The sequence below is a fragment of the Strigops habroptila genome, chromosome 5 (assembly GCF_004027225.2).
Source record: "Strigops habroptila isolate Jane chromosome 5, bStrHab1.2.pri, whole genome shotgun sequence".
Classification (NCBI taxonomy): domain Eukaryota; kingdom Metazoa; phylum Chordata; class Aves; order Psittaciformes; family Psittacidae; genus Strigops; species Strigops habroptila.
The window spans coordinates 61339573-61357666 of record NC_044281.2 but is presented as its reverse complement, the minus strand read 5'-3'; the positions used below and the strand labels follow the sequence as shown (position 1 = coordinate 61357666).

The 18094-nt window shown below is 43.0% G+C and overlaps 1 protein-coding gene across 21 annotated transcripts in view; it reads left to right on the top strand.

Annotated features, from left to right (window-relative positions):
• The window catches only part of PAX2 (paired box 2), a 100579-nt gene extending 92978 nt beyond the window's left edge, over positions 1–7601 (top strand). For 13 of the 21 annotated variants that reach the window (XR_003991464.1, XR_003991463.1, XR_003991459.1 and 10 more), the window contains 2 exons: positions 2589–2675; positions 4003–7601. Coding sequence is in view for 14 of the 21 variants with exons in the window: in XM_030486490.1 (XP_030342350.1) it covers positions 2589–2675; positions 4003–4124 (209 nt within the window). In the remaining 7 variants the exon portion in view is untranslated. Of the gene's footprint in view, positions 1–2588; positions 2676–3983 lie in introns of all 21 variants that reach the window. The other 8 variants (XR_003991460.1, XR_003991462.1, XR_003991461.1 and 5 more) reach the window with 1 other exon arrangement.
• The last annotated feature ends 10493 nt before the right edge of the window (positions 7602–18094 follow it).

Sequence of the window (18094 nt, the reverse complement as noted above, 5' to 3'; positions counted from 1 at the left end):
TGCATGCAAATATCTCTGAGGTTTATGTGGATAATGTGGTAAGATACGTATCCTGCATCTGCCCTTGCCTGTAACTGCAGGTCCCAGGCTGAAGACATGGATGAAAGCCAGTAGTCCCTGAGCACACACTTGAAAAAGCAGGGGTTAGTCACTCAAAGAAGGATGACTCAGGTACTGTGCTACACACTTAACCTGTGTGTCTGAGAGATGTTTCCTGCACAGGTAGTAGAGCACCTTTGTTCCCTGCCTCAATTCTTCCTCTTTCCCAGAAATGCCATCAAGTTTCTGCAAACTGTTTTGGAGACGCGAGCATCCGCTGAAAGGAAGTGCAGTTTACTCAGAGCAGCGCAGAGCCTGCAGAGGGCTGGTGATGGCAACGGCAGGGAGTCGTTAAACAGAATCCAATGTTGATGAGGAAATTACACTTGTTTCATTAGTGATCGAGGAAAGCGATAGCTCAGTTCCTCTTGGTCACAGTTGAGCTCAAAAGCTCATTATCCTGCTGCATGCATGCTTTCACTCCTCGTCAATAAACACTGTTTCCAGTGGCTGCCCTCCCTCCTCCCCAGCCCTCTGTAGCTGGGGCTCTTTCTCCTCTACTTAACCCGTGCTTTAGGAACACTAGAAACAGTTTAGGGTGACAACTCAGAAGATGGTGGGAGAGAAGCCTTGAAATGTCAGAACTTCTTCCCTCTGTGCAGTGAAGAGATGTTTATATGAGGCATTTCAAAGCAGAAATTCTCATTCAGATATTTTTTTTCCTTCTTATTGGGGGCAAACTCATTCCTTTATATCCCACAGGTAAGTCACTTCAGTAGAGATTAATTAGGATTATGCATTGTTTTTTGCCTTTGTATCCTATCCCACAGTGTCTCGGTCACCTTGGCAGGTTTCACCTACTCCTTCCCAGCAAGCTGTCAGAATTTTCAGTGCAGGATGTTTCTAGATATGGAAATATGCTGAGTTATTATCACTAAAAGAGTGTGTAGCCAGGTCTGTCACACAAATGAGGTTTTATGCTGAAACTAAAAGCTACTGTGACTAAAATACTTTGGATGGTGATTGTTTTTGATACATACACCTTTTCATACTGACTACTTTGCCTATTACCCTGAGTGTCTTTAAAAATCTCATTGGACAGATTCTTCTCAAGTTTAAAGCAAGCAAATCCCCTGACTTCAACAGACTTCATTTCCACCATCTGAGAACCTGTGGTTTGGCTTTAACTCTCCAGTGAGGGGAGATTTGCAGAGATTACAGTATAATTAATTGACATTTCTTCGGTAATTGTATCACAGGCATCCAGCGGGTCTTGCATTGCCTTCTTTCCTTATTCCATGGTATCTAGCAGGAACCCCAGATGCTTTCCAAACACTTCGGTTGTAACAACTCCACCCCTTGCTCAGAGCAGACCAGAAGCTAATAGTCACGCTGTTCACTGTCTTTTAAGTGCATAACGCCACTCATATCGCATTAATTGTCCTCAGTCTCTTGGTACTAGATTAAATTGAGGTTATGATCAGGTAATAGCATGTTTTTACTTAACAGAATCATACATTTTTAAGTTTTGGGAAATTTATTTACTTTGAATGCAGCACCACACCTCCTCAGTTACCAGATATAATTCCTTAGCCCTGCACAGCCTTCTATAAAACAAGGAGACTCAGCTCCTTATCCACAATAAAATTGAATATTTAAGACCCTACAACATTCAAATCTGGGGTCAGAGTCTTATTAGATCACAAGTATTTTGGCTTGGGTCCATTTTACTGAATGTGAAAAAGGGAGCTGTAGCTCAGCTTGCCTTTCAGATTCAGAATAGTACCTAAAGCAGCAATCATTAGAAAATTATTTTCTGGAACTGGAATACAGCAACTTTTCTCTGTAACTCACTAACTAAGCACAAAGGTGGGTTTAATGATATATGAATCAGTTTTCTGACTAACACCATCTATATAGAGTAAGAAAGATCCATATATTTTCCATTTTGGTTTATATTTAAGCCCACCCTACTCTCACTGTATTCGTGGAGAAATTACTCTTCTCCACAAACACATCGTCACCTTCAGTACCCTACGAACAAAACTTAGCAATACATATTGCCATCAACAGCCCTGCTACTTCCAGTGAGTTTATTGTGAGCTTGTCCCATCAAGCTTCCATGCCTACTGTTTTGACTCTACTGCAAAATCTTACATTTTATTTAAAAGAAAGATGATGGTTAATTGCAGAAAAAAGCTTGCATGTGCTTTACAATCCTACTGCAACCTGAGAATCAGAAGTCGGAAGGCAGCAAAAAATAAACCACTTTAATTATTTATCTGTATTATTGAATTTCATTATTTTAAACTAATTTCTTGATTCTGAAGAGGCCAATCTTATGATTTTTTTTAATTGTATGGGTAGGCAACATTGCACTGAACAAACACTACAACATCCTGAAGGGCACAGTCCCAGCCGAGCAAGGAGGCTACACACACTAGTTTTTCTGCTGGCATACGGATTCAGCTTGAACACTAGCTTGATGGAATAGTAAACATAAATCTTCACTCTTAACTGTATTTCGCACCTTCCTTGGTTTTTTCCAGGGAGCGAGTTCTCAGGCAACCCCTACAGCCACCCGCAGTACACAACCTACAACGAGGCCTGGCGGTTCAGCAACCCTGCATTACTAAGTGAGTATCTCTTTCCCACAGCACACCCCCAGCCTCGCGCTCCTTCTGTTTGTCTCTTTGTTTTATTTTCTTTTTTGTTTGTTTCTGGAGAGGGCTTTCAAGTATTTAGGCAGGTGAGAGGCCTTTTTCCTCACTCTCTGGTCCAGTGTCTAGATGGATATATACCTCACATGTGTTTTGTATCTGTTCTAAAGCTGATTCCTCTTTCCTGAGATGGTTCAGAATTCCAGTTCAGCAAGGGCTTCTCTGTGAACTGCATCCACAGTTTATTCCAGATTAGATCAAAAGTTAAACTCAGATTCTTCTGTTCTCTCAGGCTGGCATCCACATCCATTCAAAGTATGATTAAAACTCCAGATAAGGCTTCACCCTTTTCCCAAGCTAAACCCAGAATCAGTTCCTGGGGATCTGGAAAACCCACAGAAGTTCTTGCTATCGGACCAGTTGGAACTGTGTCCAGGGTGGGAGACAGGCTTCATAACTAGGTTTGTAGTAGCCAGTAGAGTTTTCTAGAACGGCTATATCCATCCCCAGTGACTAATATGCCTAGAAATAGTCAGGGTTTTTTCAGAGGGAAAAAAACCTCCCATAAGACCATATCTTCTAACACAACATTCATTTGCAAGGGAACGGGAAGAGATTTATTATATGTGAAATAAATCAGCTGTGATTATTACGTATGTATTTACTGAGGTTTAACAGCTGAATAGATGCACATTTTATTCCAGTGTTGTTAAACCTCAGTAAATGTGATCTTAATAATCAATCACTATTTAACACACATTCAATAACCATCTAGAGAGCTTTCATGCCAAATGTGACCAAAATCCCACACAATAAAACATTGGAGTTTTGTTTCATTTCTCCCCTCCTGGTTTTAAAAGTGACCCATTATACTTTGTAAGGTATGCTCAGAACATCTGGCCCTGACACTTCCCTTGTGGCTGCAGATCAGGTGTGGTGTATTTGTGCTGCAATGCTCATAGGCTTCCCTCTCAGTAACTTACTGACGGTCAGAAGGAGCAAAAAGATTTCCTTCCCATTGAGGGGCTCCAGAGCCAGAGGCCACAGTAGCATCTCTCCACTGAAACGCAGCCCTCGGCTGACCTCAACTTACTGCATTTCCCTAATCCCATTAAGAGCCAAGTCCCCAGGTTTGTTCCTTTCATTTTCTTCCTTCCTTTCCTTTTACTTTCAGTTCTCCTTTGTTTCTTTTCTTCGTTTGATTTTTTTTTTTGTTTTATTTATTTTTTTTTTTTACTGTTTGTCCTTTCAACCAGTCCATTCTTCTCCTGTGTTAACTTTCAGGTTCCCCTTATTATTATAGTGCCACATCCCGGGGCTCCGCACCTCCCACTGCTGCCGCTGCCTATGACCGCCACTAGTTACCATGGAAACCACATGAAACTGCAGGGCGACAGCTTAGGCCTCCACATTGTACCTGTCTGATCACCTCCCTCCATCCCTGGGAAGGGTGAAGAGACTTTCTCCGTTCCTCCCCACAGTCCAGTTCCTTCCTCTTTGCCACGAAGGCGCCGGAAACAAGTGCTCACCACACGAGACTGAACCCCCGCCCTCCCCCTGCCTTCCGCCCCCCCCACGCCGGGAAGAGCCTGCGGCCAAGGGGCTTCTCCTGCCGGAGCCCTCCACCGCGCCTGGGCAGAGTGCAGCCACGCAAAGGCCCCTCGGCTTCCAGGACTTCAGGGGGGCGGGGAAGCAATGCAGCTGGCAACCATTGCCTTACAGGACCCCCTTCCGGGAGCAGTGAGGGCCAGGGGAGGCAGGGGAGAACACTGTCCATGAAACACTGTTCCCCAAAGATACGCTCCTCTGTGGTGGACTCTTCTACATGTGCAACGCGTGATGTTCACCCTGTTTCCCAGGACAGAGGGAACAGTCTGGCTAGAGCAGAGATGGCAGTACAGAGGCCTGGCCCATCTGGCAATGAAGAAAAGGACCAAGTAACTATCTGCACCCCACGAGGGGTTCTCTGTGCACCTCATCCCCACTCTGCAGCATGGCTTCCCCCATAGTTGGCTGCACCTCACACGTGGTGACTTCGCAGGCCAGAGTTGGGAGGAACCTCACACATACACCCACAATTTCTGTGACACACAATCAGCTCAGACAGGAGGATGGAGCAACATTTACAAACCAACCGACAAAATGAAGAAATATATAAATAGATATATAAATATAACTGTGTTTTTATGCTTTGTCATGAAGGTCTGTAAAAAGGAAAAAAAAAAAAAAAAGAACGAATCCCCAATTTTCTAAAAAACCCAAGCAAACAAAACTAACAAAAAAACCAAAATAATAATTAAAAAAACCTACAAAAATAAAACTCCAAGTCCCATCCCTCCCCGCCACCTGAATGGCAGACGAGTTCCTCTGACGTTCGATGCTCCTCTTTCACTCTAGGGTTTTGTTTCCTTTCTGTTTTGCACTACAATGGGATGGTGGTATTGGAGAGGATTGGATGCCAGCTCCACCCCTGTTGCCTCCTCCTCCTCCCCCTTTCCCAAATCCTGTCTCTGGGGAGCAGTGTGGACAAGTCACATCTGACAAAGTTACCAAACACATCAGTCGACAAAAAAGCACTCTGAGTCAACAAACGTTTTCCATGTCACTGGTTGGCAAACAAAGAAAACAAGCCCAGCTGTGCTCTAACTGCGCTGTGTGGTGGAAAGTGTGGGGCTTCATGTGGGCCCATCTGATTGCCCTCTGGACAGCTGAGACTGAGATGGACAAATTCAGGATTGGCTGGGATTATTGCTTGGTTCCCTAGCCCTTAGCCTCCACATCTTTTACCTTAATCCCTGTACCTGTGACGACTTCAGTTCACCCATATCCTGACTTTCGCAATTTTAGATATGCCCAACACCCAACTCCAGATCCCCACTGCTGGTGACAACAGCCTCATTATTCTGTGTCCAACACCTAATTTCCTAACCACTATAGCCTTGCTACATGGGCCCCCTTCGATTCCCAGTCCATCTGCTCATACACCTACTAATTTATAGGCCTCCATTCAAAGCTGTATGCCTGCATCCCACCAGCCAGTCCCAACATACAGCCCCATCTTTTCATCTTCAATCCTATATTGTGCGCCCTAATATTTACCCTTTATCCCAAATGCTCACCTGATGATTCTCTAGGGATTCTCTGCTCTTTTTGGTTCCCAAGTGACTGGCAAACACTGTGCTGCAAAAGGCTAACTGTCAATAGAAATGCTTATTACTCCTGTATCGTCAGCAAACTCATAAACTGTTCCTTGCACTGACACTTCCTAAAAACTACTCAAAGAAAACATGAAGGCAGCTATAGCCTGTCCCCAGGGCATCAAGTCTGCCAAAGTAGATCCTTGTTGTTTTAGAGAGGTTTCAGATAAAACTCGTGGGCTACTGTCCATGGACAAAGACAGGATTGAGAATCAAACCCCCCAAGGGCATAAAAGTGAACAGCGGAGCAATCTGTACAGCCAACACTATGTATAAAATCCAAAGTTCTAAGCCTCAGAGGAGATGTGGTTGTGGACTTGGTATTCTGTCTCCAAGCTTGACTTGTATGTATGAAATCCATCATCAGTAAACAACTGTGTTGATCCCAAAGGCCCCCTTCACCTAACACTTTTAGCCCTTGCATGGCTCTAGCTGATTATAGGTCTGTGTCTTCTTTAATAGGGTGCCCAAATGATAACAGTGTTTGGGGGGATGTTTACATAGAAGATATAGAACTAAAATCTGTTCCTGTACAGTACAAAATCAGAGGTTACTCCTAATCTATTAAAAGTGTCATTCTGCATATATTACCTCTGAGTAACCTGCTGCAAAGAGCAGTCACCAAGACCAGAATTTGGCCTGTTATCTCATCTTACATGAGAAGAAAATTCTGAATAACTTCTAAAAAATCACTTTCACCACTCCTTCTGTTTTCCTCCACAGACACCAGATAGATGCTGGACCCTGTTAGTAAGTCTCCCTTTTAGTCTCTCATTACAGCCTTTGCTCTATGTGTGCACCACCCAGTTTCGCTGAGCAGGTGGTCAGAGCAGAGGCACTAAATCCCAGGACGAGCAAGGAGAACCTCATGAGGAGGCTAGAGAAAAGAAGACTGTCACACCTCACGCTTGACAACCTGCAGTCCAGGGCCACCTCAAGAGAAGCTAGCAGCTCAGAAATGCTTATTTTTATAATGGTGTTTCACTAAACTTGAGACATGAGCTCGGGTATGAAAGCAGGATGTGGTTGGCTTACTCACGGCTGGCTTGATTTGACCCTCGGAGGGCCAATTCCATTGGTGGAACTCAGTTACTTTTATCAGTAACTCCACTGATAAAAGAGGATTTCCACCAGGCGTGATTGGTCTGGAAAGTTCATAAGTACGGCATGTAGTTTGACCAGGAAAATGAAAAGGAAAGCAGAATTATGCAAAGGACTGGGCAGTCTAATCCTCTTCCACCACCATCTGTAGACCCCCATGCGAATGTACTGAATTACATTTGCCAAAGAGTTTCTTGTATTGGTTGTTTTGATTTACAGTCGGTGGATGCATTGTAAAGCAGTATTATAGCTAAAGTCTAGTAGCTGACACAGGGATTTATGTGGTGATATTATGCAGAAGAAAACCATCAATATTCATATAGATTCCATTAGACTGGACTATGCAGGAAACGCAAAAATTCTACCAATTATTTAATATTATGTTATTTGCAAAAACAATTGCTGCTTTGTAGGAAGATAATGTGTGTAATGTGAAGGCAATTCCTCTTGTATATAAGTTCATCTCCATCTTCATCATGGTAGTTATTAAAACAGCCTCGTCTCATCCTGTAGATAAGGAACACGCTGTCTGTACTGTGCAAGTCTCGTCGTGCTCACTGAAAACAAAACGATGTGTTCAATAAAGCACAGCACAAATCCAGAACCTGAGGGAACAGCCAAAACTTGGAAAGACCCCTTCCCCAACAGGCCAACAGTTGCTTTCTTATAGGTGGAATTTTTTATTTTTTATTTTAATTTTTTTTTCATTTTTCTTTAAAAGTTTTCACAGGAAAAAATGAAAAAGAATTGGAGAAAGAAATCACTATGCAAAATCCAGTGAAGTCTATGACTCACATCTCTCTCTTCCATTCTGCTGCCTCTTCCGTCCCTCCAATTTCTTTCTCACACCCTCTTTCCACCCCCTTTCTATCACTCTCTTTTATTATTGTTCATTCCCAATGCACTTTTCTATCCAGAGAGGGAACAGCATTACTGATGTGAGAGCAGATATCTGGGACCTCAAACTCCCCAGTTCTCCTTGTGACTCTAGAGACCCTTTGTCAAGTCCAATTTCCCCCCTATGCCTCAATTCCAATCTTCTGTAAAGGGGGATAACAGTAGTTCCTAGTTCACAGGGGGATTGTGCAGCTGAATTAATTAGCACCGGCTCAGTGCTTTGAGATCCTGGAAAGAAAATTCTATCACAGTGTTAAGTATTATTCTGAATAATAATTAATGTTTCCATTACATTTCTCTCTCTTCCTTTTTCTCAGAAATCATTATTCGTTTCTTTATTCTTCTTTCTTAGCTCTCCCTTCACTTCTTTCTCCTCCTATCATTCATAGCTCTGCTGCTATGTTTGCTTTATCTAACGGACCAAGCAGAAATGTTGTGTGACTGGATCTCCTTCTGTCACCATTTCTTTGCAGGGGAAGAATCTCTCACATGCCATGTTTCATTGGAAGCAACAAGGACCATGGCATTTAAAACTGGGCAGCACTTTTGAGTCCTGTTCTCTGAGGCTCCTTTTGGCCCAATGGGATGTGGGGAGGGTTGCACAGGGCAGATGCATTAAAGCTGACACCCTTCTGACCTGTAAATCTGTTGGGGAGGGTTGGTGGCAATGAGCCCTGCTGTGGAAACAGGGAGAAACCTGCATGCTTCAAAGTCAGAGTAAGACTTCAGAATTAATCACAACATGAATGTGAGGATGTTGAACAAACAACAAAAGGAAAACAAAAAACCCTGCACCTCTTTCTCCTCCTGAGTATTATATATGCACATAAACATTTTCCTAAAGGAATTTTTGGTTTGCTGAACTGTTGGAAAACCCTCACCCTTTCATCCCTAAGGAAAAGCACCCCTCTGGGGAAAAAATAAGAATCACAGCTGCCCCCTTTGGCACTGACAGAATGAGGGCTTCTGAGGGACCCCACAAATACCACAGTGTGCTTCTTGGCTGGGCCCAGGATGGTGGCAAACTTGCAAGGCAGAAGGAAGGACCAAACAATGACAATTACAGAACTGACGACAAATCCAACCCTGAGCAGCTCTGCTGATGCTTTCCAGCCTAAGCTAGGTGTGAGAGCATGGAGGGGAGGGGGCCAGTGCCAGGTACAGGGTCACATCCATTCTAGGCTGCTGCAGCCACTCTTGGCTTTTCCTCATTGCTTCAGTTCTGTTTGACTCTTTTCTTTTCTCTTTTTGTGCACATATGAAATAAAACCAATTTTTTTTTTTTTTTTTGGTATGTCATTTTTGTGGCTTCCGGCTTGTTTTTCTTTCCCTCTCCTCTCTCCCCCCCCCCTCAGAGCTTCTCTCTCCAGTGGATTCCCCTCGAGGGCTCCAGGATGTTGGATCTGCTACACCTAGCACCCTTAGGGCACCATGTAAACAACACTGTGATTGCTAACAACCACCACACCGTGTGATGGAAGGCACCGCACATGCTGCAACACCGTTCAGTGCAATCCAACCTCTGAGCCCTCACCAGCTACCACTCCTCTCCTATTCATTGCCAGCAGGACTCCCTCTTCTATTGATCTCACTCAATTGACTCCCAATGATCCATAACACATCAGGTGTCCCCAGGTAGTTCAGAAAATCAAAATGCTGTTGGGTAGCCACATCATCAGAAAGACATGGGACAACCTAGAGCCCCTTCCTCTGTGCATGTTTCCTCACAGCCCCAACCGGGCATGAGCAACATCAGCGTGCCCCTGGGAGGATGCTAAATTTTCCCAACTCAGCCCTGATGCTCCATCAGAGCACCGTGCGAGGTCTCAGTGAAGGGAGGGTGGCTGACAGCTCTTACCCCCACTTCTCCACTCCCTGGTTTCAGTTTCACAAGAGGAACTATCAGCGTGATGTTTTATTATGACTTGCTCTCTCTTAATCTGGTCAAGCAGGGGGCAAAACCAAATGCTAAGTCATTTATAACCCATTTTCCAAGCTATTCATTGTCTACCTAATGAAGAGCCAGGCATTATATTAAGGTATGCTATAAACGTACCAAATACTGAGGTATTCACTCGAGTTTTCCTCAGTCAAGCATTAGTTCTCTGGGAAGTCAGATGCAGTTTAAGGTCATAGAGGTGGAATAAAAATGTAGCAAGGAGTCAGGCTAGGCTAAATCAAGTTTGCTTTTACAATTTTTAGTAATTTATAAATATTTTCACAACAGCTCATGAAAGCCAGTGGGCCACATTTTCTGCTGGGGTGTGTGTATCCTAAGGAAAGCTTGAGCAGAAGTGCTGTCATGAAGTCAAGTCCTTTCATGAAGCTTTTGCTCATCAAGAGAGTTAAAACATTTCCTTTTGTTTCAGTTTATACATTTCCCTTGCAGTATTAATAGAATTGGCTGAAAATCCTCGAACAGGGCATTTTCCATAAGTGAAAGTCAATTTGTTGAAATCCAAGCAGTCTGTAAAAGCAATTCAATTTTCACAACACCGCAGCAGAACTGCCTGGCAACTATCTCGAGTAGGAGGCCCCGGCTTTCCAGGCTCCGCTGCCTGTGAGACAGACAGGCCTGGGATGTGATGCAGGGATAGGCTTGCACTCAAAATCAAAAATGGATCGAAAATGGAACAAAACTGGATTCCAAAATTCTGAAGTCTTTTATGTATCAGAATTATCCTTCTCATTTGTATCACACTTAACACAGCCCAGAGAGCTGCGCCCTGGCACTCCCGTGTAAGTCTCCTTAACTGATAGTGGAACTATAGCAAAACTTTTTCAATTTCCAAGAACTTACATATCTTGCAAAAATAAATACTTGCACGAAAGAGCTATTTCTACCATTCCAGCTAGTATTACGTTCCTTTAATTATCCTGCATAATTAATGGGAGTTCTCAGTGTGAAAATGTTATGTGATAAAACTAAAAAGAGCACCACAGTCTGTCTCCTAATGAGGAAAATGACATTGTAAGAGATTATGCAACATTAAGTAAAGAAATCCTCTTCATGATTACTCTGACAAGACAAATAAAGAGAAGTTTGAACATTTTGAGATGAAGACAACTTTCTTTAAAAATAAATACCTTCTTTAACGAGGTGTAGGCAAGGAAAGGTAATACACACCTGCAGGTATAATTGAGGTAGTGGATGAATTTGCTGGACACACAATCAGTACTGAAAAACTATAAGGACCTGGGGAATGGTGAAAATGGAAGAACAGCAAACATGGCACCAATGCTTTAATGGAAAAAAAATACCCTGAAAACTATCATCTAGTAAATTTACACAATGCTGCTTGTATCCGAAGGAAAATACTTTGAAATATTAAGGGAAGGATTAGCTCACTAAACAAGTAGTAGTTAGTGAAGATATGCATAATAAACAGTCTGCACATAAATTCTTGTCTGCTTTAGAAAAAAAGCTGGCAATATCCTTGGGACAGTTAACTTTAGTGATTCAAGAGCTGTCTACAGTGAAGCAAAGGAAGTTTCTTAGAGCCTTGTACTATAAGTATTATATATAATATTCTAAGTATTGCCAGCCCCTTGTACTTGAAAACCATGAACCAAGTACACACAAAAATCACAACGCTGACTGGAAATAATGTAATTGGTATATAACACCAGATACCATTTTGTATATATGCATATCTATATACATGTATATAAAATAAAAACAAAAGAACTTATTGACTTCTAATTTCAGTGTTCTCCAGACATCTATAGCTACATTACAAATTGTGCCTCTTCCACTGTGAGAGTCAGAAATTCATTTCTTTTAGTGAAAAGTGAGCATCTTGCTGCATCACAGGGACCCTGTGGTGTAATGCTTTTGGAAGCAGCTCAAATGCTACAAGATCTGGAGATGGCCCTGTAAGTCCCGGCAAGGCTGACAGAGCTGGTCTGATAACAAAGATTGTCAAAGACTTGGGATTTTTTTCCTGCTTTCTGCTGTGTGACATTGTGGTGGACCCTGCCCATCCAAAGCATATTTGAGCATTTTGGGTTTAAAGTTTTGTGTTTGGGTTCTTGTGTTGGTTGACGAGAAGCTCAACATGAGCCATCGGTGTGTGTGCGCAGCCCAGAAAGACAACCGCATCCATCCTGGGCTGCATCAAAAGAAGCGTGACCAGCAGGTCGAGAGAGGTGATTCTTCCCTTCTGCCCTCATGAGACTCCACCTGCAGTACTGTGTTCAGCTTGGGGACCCTCAACACAAGAAGGATGTGGACCTGCTCAAGCAAGTCCATAGGAGGGCCGCAAACATGATCAGAGGGCTGGAGCACCTCTCCAGTGAAGGCAGACTGGGACAGTTGGCCTTGTCCAGCCTGGAGAAGGGAAGGCTTCAAGGAGACCTCATAGCAGCCTTCCAATACCTAAAGGGGGCCTACAGGAAAGCTGGAGAAGGATTTCTTACAAGGGCCTGTAGAGACGGGACAAGGGGGAATGGCTTTAAACTAGAAGAGAGTAAATTTAGATTAGATATTATGAAGTTCTTTACTGTGAGGGTGGTGAGACACCAGCACAGGTTGCCCAGAGAAACTGTGGATGCTCCATCCCTGGCAGCGTTCAAGGCCAGGTTGGACAGGGCTTTGAGCAACCTGGTCTAGTGGAAGGTGTCCCTACCTGTGGCAGAGGGGTGGAACTAGATGATCTTTAAGGTCCCTTCCAACTCAAGCCATGTTATGATTCTATGATGACTTTCAGCCTGAGACCAATTTCAAACACACCCTGTTGAATGTTTATGAATGGAAGACAAAAAAACCTACACAGAAAACTCAAAGGGTATAAGACTGCACAGTGTGAAATTTCACACAGATAAAGTACCTGTGTGTACAGCAGAAGAAAGCATTTTCATCCATTTCAGCCTCCATCAGCCTGGAGTTTTAGCTACAGACCTGCATTTGGCACCTCCTTAATACTCCTGCTATGGTTAGTTATAGCGCCTAGCTAATAAGGCAGCTTCCACATATACACTTTTCAAACTCATACATGAAAGTCAAATCATCATTAACAAGCAAATCAATCCAAAGCCCCTTATTTTCATGCTCTTTTCACTAACATCAAGACGAGTAGTTCATAACTTATGTTTTTAAAATCTCCAGTTTATTTTGAAGGAAGCTGCTTTTAATGGAACTGGGAAAAGCAAGCTTATGGACCTAATGCACTATCCTGGCAGCTATACTTCTACTGATTGTTTTTTGTTCTTACTGTTTGCTAATTGAAAAAGATTGAAAATCACTTCTCTAGATACGCTTCAAATCTCAGAGCATGACATAAAATCCAGGAATCCAAATTTCTCCCAAGCAATGTCTAGCTAACAGTTAGCTGTCTAACCCATGGGGAAAGTGTATATATCCTACCCCCCTCTTAAAACTGAGTAGAAACAGGATAATAGCTTGCTAACACTATCAGCTGAGACAACCTTTTATCTCAAGCAGGCACAGCCCACACTCGGAAGTCCAGACAGACTCTGCACAGAACCATTCTCCTTAAATGTCATGGATTGCCTGTTTTAAATTAAAAAGTCCTAGAGAAAAAAAATAGCAGTAAAAGAATTGAGCCAAGGCTGCAAAGCTGGGCACTCAAAGTTAGCGAGTGTCGTAATAGAGGAAGACTGAACAGAACTCTGCAGGCAACATGCCAGAGGTAACGGGAGAGAAATTGAATGAACTTGTCATACTCTTTGCTCTCTAACTTTGTTGAGTCTATTAGCAACACAAGGTAAGATTATCACAAGAGGTTCACACCACCACGAATAGAAACCCCTCCCTGTGCACTGGTCTCCCCTAACACCCACCTTTGTCCAGCAATCCATTTACACCATGCAAGTGTAATACGTTAATAGGTGAAATTTGCTAATAAACGAGGATGTGAGCATGTTATACCTACTTAGTATTCAGTTTGCTTTTTTTATAAATGCTTTGGTAGAGAATCAGGCCCTCCTCTCCCTCTCTAGCTGACTCTCATCTGATTCTAATTCAATTTCTCTGCCTATTGTTTATTTCACCGCTCCCCTGTGAAGTGTCAAATGCTGATGTTCCGTCAGCCTAGAACTGTCGTTTATATTTGTCATTCAGTCCTTGTTAAAAAATAAAACAGGACTGCGCCTGCCTTGGAGCGCTCTGCCTGGGAATTCCCTGTGGTAAAATTAGTCCATTTAGATGGAAAGTTTTGTGTCACTCCCCTGTCTAAATTGGCAGATCTGGCTCTTTTGCAAAAACCAATAAACTGTGAACCTTGATGCATCTGTCAATCAAACTCATCTTTCGTGAGCAAAGCCAGATGACAACAAAAGCTGGGCAGGCTCCTCCGATTGGTTCTTCTCATTTAGGCATATCAGGAGGCACCTGTCACTCCTCTGGCTCAGCATCGTGCTCAGAGGGACTCCACGGAGAGATGAAGCCTTATTGGGGGCTGGGTTGGGGCTGGGATGGGAAAGGAGGAAGGGGGAGGTTACCCTCCTCACTTTCAACCTGCAGCCTGGTTCTTTCCTCATGGCTCTGGTGAGACGCAAGGAACTGGCATCATCTTTTGTTGTGGACACATTTTGGGGTTTTTTTCACATCTTAAGTAAAGGCTTTGATTTCTTAAACTATGCAGGTTTTCTGGTGGCTAAAAGGATGTAGCAGGGGAAGTAAATGTGACATGCTACATCCCTCGGGCTCTGGGGACTCAGCCACAGTAGCACAGAGGAGAGAGAGGACATATTCCAAACCCCTCTCCAAAGCTGCTGGGTGCACCCTGCCTATCTAGTTACCTCCTGAGGAGAAGTAGAGAGGGTGTTTCTACCTCTCTGCTAAATAAGGAGGGGATCACAGACTGATTGAACAAGACCTTGCATGTCAAGGAAAGCATTTTTTATAAGGGTATAAAAAAGGAAGAAAAATGGCAGCAAAGAGCAATAGCTCACGCCATGGTGCTCGAGAGGAGCTGGGGTACTTAGGAGCTGATGAGACCTGTGGCAATGATCCCCAGAGAGATCAGACTTCAGGAGACATCTCAACTTGTCCAGTCTTCAGTGGAAAATTCTGGACTTTGTTGTCTGTGCCAAAGAAGGGTGCCAGATTTTTATTAATTGTCTCTTTTGCATTCAGAAAGAGAATTTAACCTATTTTCTCAAAGTGTAATCATTTGCATATTTGAATTAGGTTGGCACTGAACCATTCAGGAAATTTGTCCTTCCACGGAGCTGCTGCTTGATGATGGATTTCTGTTGCCTCTTAAGCAGCCCATCTCAAACCTCACCTCAGGCACCTGTATTTTCTCTTTCCACTTTGTTTTGCTCAGAACAGCTCTGCCATCACGTCACACTGTTTGCAAGTGCCAATGTAATTGTCTGGGCAGTGCAGTTGCCAGCCAGTTGTCTAAAAACCAGAGTATGGTACACGACTAATTCGCACAGTTGCCTCACAACTTCTCATCAAAGTTTTGTGCTTTTGCTCCAGTATCAGGATAGATGATATAAGATGAAAATCTTAGCCTTCCTAAAATGGTTGTGAGTTCATTTGGTTCTACCATCCAGTTTCAATTACAGGCTCAAAAAGACAATACAAAGACCTTAAAAACAAAGAGCAAAAAAGCTCTTTATGACATTTAAGCACATGTCATTGTTCTTGCAGGTGGAGGAAAGCAATTCTTACTTACTGAGTGTTTGAGATTTGCCAAACTGAGCATACAAAGTAGTGATTTTCATGTGAGAGATGAATCCAGTAAAACGTTGACCAGGTGATGCTGGTTAGCATTCATATACACGTTTGCTGGGCTACACACATAAGGTCAAAATACAATCTGCTCATCATTGCTTGGGGTCTTGGAAAGATTGCTGAAAGATAGCTTACAGCAGGCAGCTTCAGGGGTACTGAATGAGTACAGAAAATACCATAGCCACAAGCTTCAGTCATGGAAAGAAACATTACAGTCCCTATGTACTGTGGTTATGAACCATGTTACAACATCACCTAGAGATATGGAGACGATGACTCTTGTGTGTTATATACTGTAAAAAGACATCATTCCTGTCCTGACCAACCTACTTACCATTAGACAAAGCAGAGAACATTAGACAATGTGAGTCATTCAATGCTGCTCACCTGATCATTGACAGAAAGGGAATGACACACAAATGTCACCAGCTGTGCCAGCACACTGGATTCTCCTTCTCTTTATGCAGGTACGAATACAAGCAAAGGGGGCCACGGCCAATTAGGCCAATTAGCAGAAGCATGCTGGGAAGCAATCACATTCTGGGAAGAGACAAGAGGTGGCTTCTCAGACCCACCTCACTGACATGCTTTGAAAGGTTTGCCAGATTCTTGAGAAAGTAAATGAAATAAAAGGTAATGAATGTTCAACACAGGTTTTCTACCTGCTGCATCCTTTTCTGGCAGGGGAATACATACACATAACCTAAAGAATGTCTAAGCAAAAGAGTTGGAAAACGCTGTGAGAAAATAGAAGAGAAACTCTAGGATGTTATATAGTGGAAAGAAAGTGCTAACAGATAGCTCACAGAAGCACACTGATAGCCCAAAGAACGGTCATAAAGTGATTACTACAAGGAGATGCTTGGCCAAGATTCCCAAAAGCAGGTCTGTAAAACGTAACCCATATTCAGGGATTTACCCAAACACCACAACTTTCCCAAATGACCAATAGTCCAGCACTTTCCCAGTTCATGAGCCTCTGTACTTGTTGCAGATGCACTCAGGAGTGGAGTGAGACTTCTTTCCATGATTTATTGCTATCCCAGTATTCTGCTTTAAGGATTCGCTGGCCAGTAACCATAAGAACCTGGCCAGTATTCTGAACTGCATGATCTTTTGTTATTTGGGTTCACCTTTGACAGAATATTCCAAAGGCTCAGTTTCTACAGTTGTGACCAGCTCCTCAAATGGCTCCAAATGTGAACTAAGCATGTACATATGTACAGCTCCGTGTTTTCACTAGAAGACTTCGAGGAGTGTTTGGGACTCTCAGCTCTCCATTACACACTGAGCTTTTCTGAAAATGTTTGTAACAACAGCTGCTTCAGATCCCTGAAAATCTATCCAGCTTTTTGAATGTGTCTAATCACATCTGAGCTTTAATTAATGAATCTATTTTAACTTGCCCTTCTTTGAAAGTTCTCTAAGTTCATTAGGAAAAATCTCCCCCTGCTCTTCTACCAGCTAGGATACATACTGACCATCCAACTTCTTCTTAGGTTTTACTATAAGGCAGCAGGGACTTAAATTATACCCTGTGCTCCAACTACTCCACTGTGCTCCCCCTTCTGTCCGTACCAGGTGATCACTCTCACTAGATGAAGGTTATTACTGTCTGTAGCAGGAATTCTCTTACTGCTTTGTGTTTGCACAGCAGGTGATGTAGTGAGCTCCTGGCACACACCAGAGGTCTCAAAGAGCTACCACAAAGTAAACTTTAAACAGCGAAATATATTTTTTGGGAAAGGCCACAAAGTACCACTCCCGGGAAACATCCTGGTGATGTCAAACATTTCTTCTCCTTGGAGACAACTTCTCTGACTTCCCAGAAAATCAGACTCTGGGCAAAGGGGCCACATGAGACATTCCCACCAAAAGCAGGGGAGAGAGAATGGAAACAAAACTAAAGGGAACTCAGAACAGACTCTGATCTGGAAAACTTGCACATCTTTATTGCTACCTCTGATATTGTCCTGTGTGCCTATTTTTATCTTTGAGTATGGATTGCCTATTTTGACCCATTATTGTTTGTTTATTCACATGTTTTACCTCTTTATATGTATTTTGCTTGGCTGATAAAGCAAAAGAAAAAAAATCAATTAACATTTTTATTTGCTCTGAGACCTGTTTGCCTTCACAAACCAAGAATGAGCACAGACATCGCCTGTACCCTTACAAGAGAGAGAGGCACCAGAACATTTGAGACCCATGGTGAAGGATGTGGCAGGGGAAGGCAGATGCTTATGTGGTTATATCACAGGGCTGGGCTTCATCATTTTTGTGTTCCATTCAAAGCTGACTGGGAGGAAAGGAGACAGGCTTTTTGCAGCCCTTCCTTCTGAGCAAGTCATACGTCAGCAAAGGTGCTAGATTTGTGTCATCTCTGCACTACAAGGGTTATAACACAGGAAAAGCAAAAGTTTTGATATATCTCTTCCCTTGCTCAGCCACTCAGAATACAGAGAAGCCAAGAATGGATTATTTGATTTCAT